The sequence below is a fragment of the Protobothrops mucrosquamatus genome, unplaced genomic scaffold (assembly GCF_001527695.2).
Source record: "Protobothrops mucrosquamatus isolate PMUCROS unplaced genomic scaffold, P.Mucros_1.0 scaffold2215, whole genome shotgun sequence".
Lineage (NCBI taxonomy): Eukaryota > Metazoa > Chordata > Lepidosauria > Squamata > Viperidae > Protobothrops > Protobothrops mucrosquamatus.
In genome coordinates, this window is record NW_015388307.1 from 126,062 (window position 1) to 130,391 (window position 4,330).

Below are 4,330 nucleotides of genomic sequence, written 5' to 3' on the forward strand. Positions count from 1 at the left end.
GATTCCACTCCGATTTTCTCAGTTTTACTGAAAGTTAGAGACGGGCGAGCCTCGCTCAGCTTGGCGAGAGTTTTCGTTTCGCTTTTCCGTGCAGTGTGGTTCCGGTTTTCCATCCTTCCATCCCTCTCTCTTTCTTCTCGTAACGCGATTAGCAGGTTGCAGTATCCTAACTATTGGGACACGGCCCCAGCGCGGATGACAGTATTGTTACTTAAGTAAAGGGAGAGAGATACTAATGTAGTAGACTGGGACTTTTGAAGCTATCAGGGCCAGGGCCAGCAGCTCCTTTCCGAGCCCCCTCGGGGGGGGTTGGGGGGTCTTTTTCTATCAACCGAAGCGTTCCGAGGAGCGCTTGAGCGTCGCCTCTCCACCGGCAGATAAAGGGGCGCGGCCTTCCGTTCGCACCTGAAGGGGCGTGGCGGAAGACTTTGGTATCGCCTGCCAGCCAGCCAGCCGGACCGCGGATGATCCGCCAGGACGGGCATGGCCCGTAATTTCTACGGGCGCTGCGCGATCTTCCTGGCGATCGCGCTGGTCCTGGACGTGGCCGGGCTGGCCTTGCTGTTGGCGGGCGGCGTGGGGAAACCTGCTGTGGACGGGCGCTCCTTTAAAGACTTCTTAATGCTGTCCGGAGGGCTGCTGCTCTTCCTGTCTCTGCTCTGCTGGCTCTTCTGGTATTCGGGAAACCTGCGCGGGGTGCCGGTGGAAGAACTGCCTCCCGGGATGGCCGCGAGTTCTCCCGAACCCCGCCGCCACCCCAGCTTCCTGCGCTTGGCAGCCAAGCTTTCCGAGCGCCTCTCCCAGCGTCGCCGGCCGGCGCTTGCGCCCTCCTTGTTCTCTGCCTGTGGCGCCCCAGCGAAGACCCCGAAATCCGCAGCCTCGCTTCGTCCCGACGGGCCCCTGGAACTGGGCCGCCTCCGCGCTGGGGTGCCTGTAAACGCTGGGACAACGGCGGAGCGGCTGGTGTAAAGCATCGCCTTTGGAACTGGAAACAGAAACCAGGTAACCACCGCGTCTTCTTTCACCCGAGCTGCCTGGAGAGGCGCGGTTAATTTAGCCGGGCCATAGTTAAAGCTTCAGTAGACTTCAGTCTTGCGTTTCTCAACGGTGCCACAGTGTGAGCATCTCCGCCAACTTTAAAATCGTCTTGGGATGAAACGAGGCACCTTCGGTCCCTTTGCTGATCACCTTTTCCCCCCACTTCCAGATCAGCTCAGTGGAGCAGTTTGGCGCGTCTAGTTTCAACTTCACAGGATTTAACCTGAACTCGGATCAATACTGTAGGCCAGTGGTGGCGAACCTATGGCACTGGTGCCAGAGGCGGCACTCAGAGCCCTCTCTGTGGGCACGCGCGCTGTCGCCCCAGTCCTAGGCCTTCAGCTGGGTTTTATAAAACCTTTTCGCTTTAGGCCTCCGACACCGTGTGCAAAAAAAAAAAAAAGGTTCAATCAATCAGTCAATTTCAACTTCTTGTGGGAAAAAAAAGAGATCTTGCAAAGTTAGAATTGATTGATTGAACTTTTTAGTCCCACCCAGTCTGCTGTTACCACTGCAGCCACGCCTTCCCAATGGGCCACACCCACCCAATGGGCCACACCCACCCGGCACCCAAAGATGCATAAGTGGGTTTTTGGTTGCAGTTTGGGCACTCTGTCTCTAAAAGGTTTGCCATCACTGCTGTAGGCGTCAAGAGCATGGACAGGGTTTTCTCCCCCCTCCTTGGATGAATACTGCTTTCTCCTGTTCTCTTTTAAAATTATTACAAGGATACAGGAAGTGAAAGGCCACTGGAGGGGAGAGAAAGAGGATGAGTAAACAGGCTACAAGATAACAAAAAAACCCTGTCATATGTGTATATTATGGCTTGTTTGGTTTTGATCTGGGGTATTTTGCAACTTGCCATAACATGAACATGTCCCTACAATCTCTTTTTTCCCCCCTTAAATGATGGTATATCTCATCCCAAATTCCCACCAAAAGCAGCCTGAAGACAGCTGCATCTGCATCAGATTGGCTTCACCCACTATTATGTCCCGGGGAAGTCTGATGATTATTAATGAGTGAAATCAGCCTAGCATCTGCTAGCCAGGTTAATGCAGGCAAGCCCCCCCCCCCTTCCCACCCCAAGCTGGCCTCTGCTTTGGGCAATGGGAGAGAAATTGGTTCTTTCAGATCACGTTCTTCCCTGTATCTTCCCAATCTCCAAGCCTTTCCAGCTCAGAGTCCTAAAGCAGCTGTCCAGCAGTGGTAGCAGAGTGCATGCTTAAGTGGGAGGGGAGAAGCAGTGGTGGGATTCAAATATGTGAACAACCAGTTCTCTGTGTGGATGCTGTTTCCGGATGGCCATTCTGGGCCTGGGCAACAAAAAATTAGCTACCGGTTCTTCCGAACTGGTATGAACTGGCTGAATCCCACCACTGGGTAGAAGAGTGTTCTCTGCTGCTCCACCAGTTAATTTCCCCTGTGCCTCTCTGTTCAGGCTGCTTTTGAACCCAGATTTCATATTACCACCACCACCAAAAAAAAGCCCCTACAATAATTCTTCCGAATGCACAGGTACAAAATACGTGTGCAAAACAAATGGCTAAACTCATTATCTAGCCATCTCTCAAAACTCGACTCTGCCCCATCCCTAATTAAAGAGAGTGATTACTGGATGTTTTCATGCTGGTTGGTGATGTTAGTGGGAGGGAAAGAAAACAGTGAAATTCACCAATTGACCTGAACATATAAGGACTGCACCATTTGCCAGTATTGTGCCTATGTCAGGAAGAGGGATTGCTAGTGTGTTGGTAAAAACTTCTGCTGATTCAAGAAATGGTGGACATTCTTCAGCTGGGCCATGAAGAAGGATCAATGGTGTGATGTACAAACCCAATATTCAGTTCAAGCATCATACACACACAGCCTTAACAGGGTTCCTGTTCTACTTTGATTCTTTAAGATACAATACTTCTGAGATCAAAAAGTACTATCCTCCTGGGTGGCCCTTTGGTGTAGCTTTAAACTATTCAAAAGGTCCGTGATGTTTGACACAATAGGAATCTTAAATATCTTCTGGAATAACTTCTGGAGACTCTTGCTTTCAGAAGTTGTGGATGCTCCAACACTGAAGGTTTTTAAGAAGAGATTGGACAACCATTTGTCTGAAATGGTACAGGGTTTCCTGCTTGTGCAGGGGGTTGGACTAGATTACCTTCAAGGTCTTCTAGTTATTCTGTTACTCTGTTATCAGTTGCAGAAATAAAAACAAAAATTCGACTCTTGGGAATGTTCATGGTGCCAGAAATAAAGACCACCAAGAGAATATCTATAAAAATATAGAATTTAATAAACCTAGCTTTTGTCAATTACATTTGACATCGTCAGGGTTAAGAGGCAAGTACTGAGAAAAGTCTTATATACAGTTGTTAAATGTCATTTTCCGGCTCCTGGAGCACGTAATCGGCCCCAGCTGATCCTGCCGTACTCTGGATGCATTACCTGCGTCAACGTTCATTCCTTTCTTTCCCCGAGCTTGCATTCTCTCGTGTGTTGTTTTATCCGCCGTTTCGGTGTTGGGGGGGTTCAGGATCGGGGTGTTTCCCCCTCTCTTATGTACAGTCCCTCTGTCGTTCTGTACGTGGCTGCTTCCAAGGGGTAGGGGGGGAGGAATGTGGGCTATTTCCCATGCTCTTGAGTTTATATATCTTGAGTTTGGTGCACCTTGTCGGCCCAAATATGGGAGAAAGGAATCTTTATTACTTTATTAATCTGGGGATCCCAATGGACTTGAAATAATGGATGGGATGGGAAGGCAATGTAAGCAGAAGGTGGCTCTGCTTAAGAGAATGTTGTTCCTCTGCTATAATAAGCAACATTCCATGGTCTGCTGATTATATCTTGTTCCCACTATTCCGTGTTTTGTCTGGCATTGTACATTTTGCCCACAAGTCCCATTGGCACTGCTCCCAAGGAAGGATCAGCTTCTGAGAAATGATTGCATCTCTCATCCTGCCTATGAAAGTTTCTGTTGCCTCTGGGAAGAAAAGAGCCCTTTGCAAAGCCCTTTTAAATGGGTATTGCGAATTGAGGGCCTGTTTTCTTGTCCCTATACAACGCTGCTGCGCATGGCCTGTTCCCAAGTTGTATGCTGATTGGCATGATACAAGTCACACTTGTTAATCAGATGATCCCTGGAAGCAGCTGTTCTGTTAATAGCCTTTAGCTTTCCAGAGTGGTCAGCCTTACTAGGCAGACAAGACAGGAAATATGGCCAGATAATTTAATTCTACATTATTGTAAAGCTTCGTTAACAAAATTTTGCAAGTCTGAACATACAGTTCTCCCA

The 4,330-nt window shown here is 48.9% G+C and overlaps 1 protein-coding gene across 1 annotated transcript; it reads left to right on the forward strand.

The window, feature by feature from the left end:
* Nucleotides 1–483: 483 nt before the first annotated feature.
* LOC114923168 (transmembrane protein 238-like) lies at nt 484–969 on the forward strand. Its single transcript, XM_029285766.1, has one exon. It carries the CDS (start codon nt 484–486, stop codon nt 967–969), a length of 486 nt encoding a protein of 161 aa, XP_029141599.1.
* The last annotated feature ends 3,361 nt before the right edge of the window (nt 970–4,330 follow it).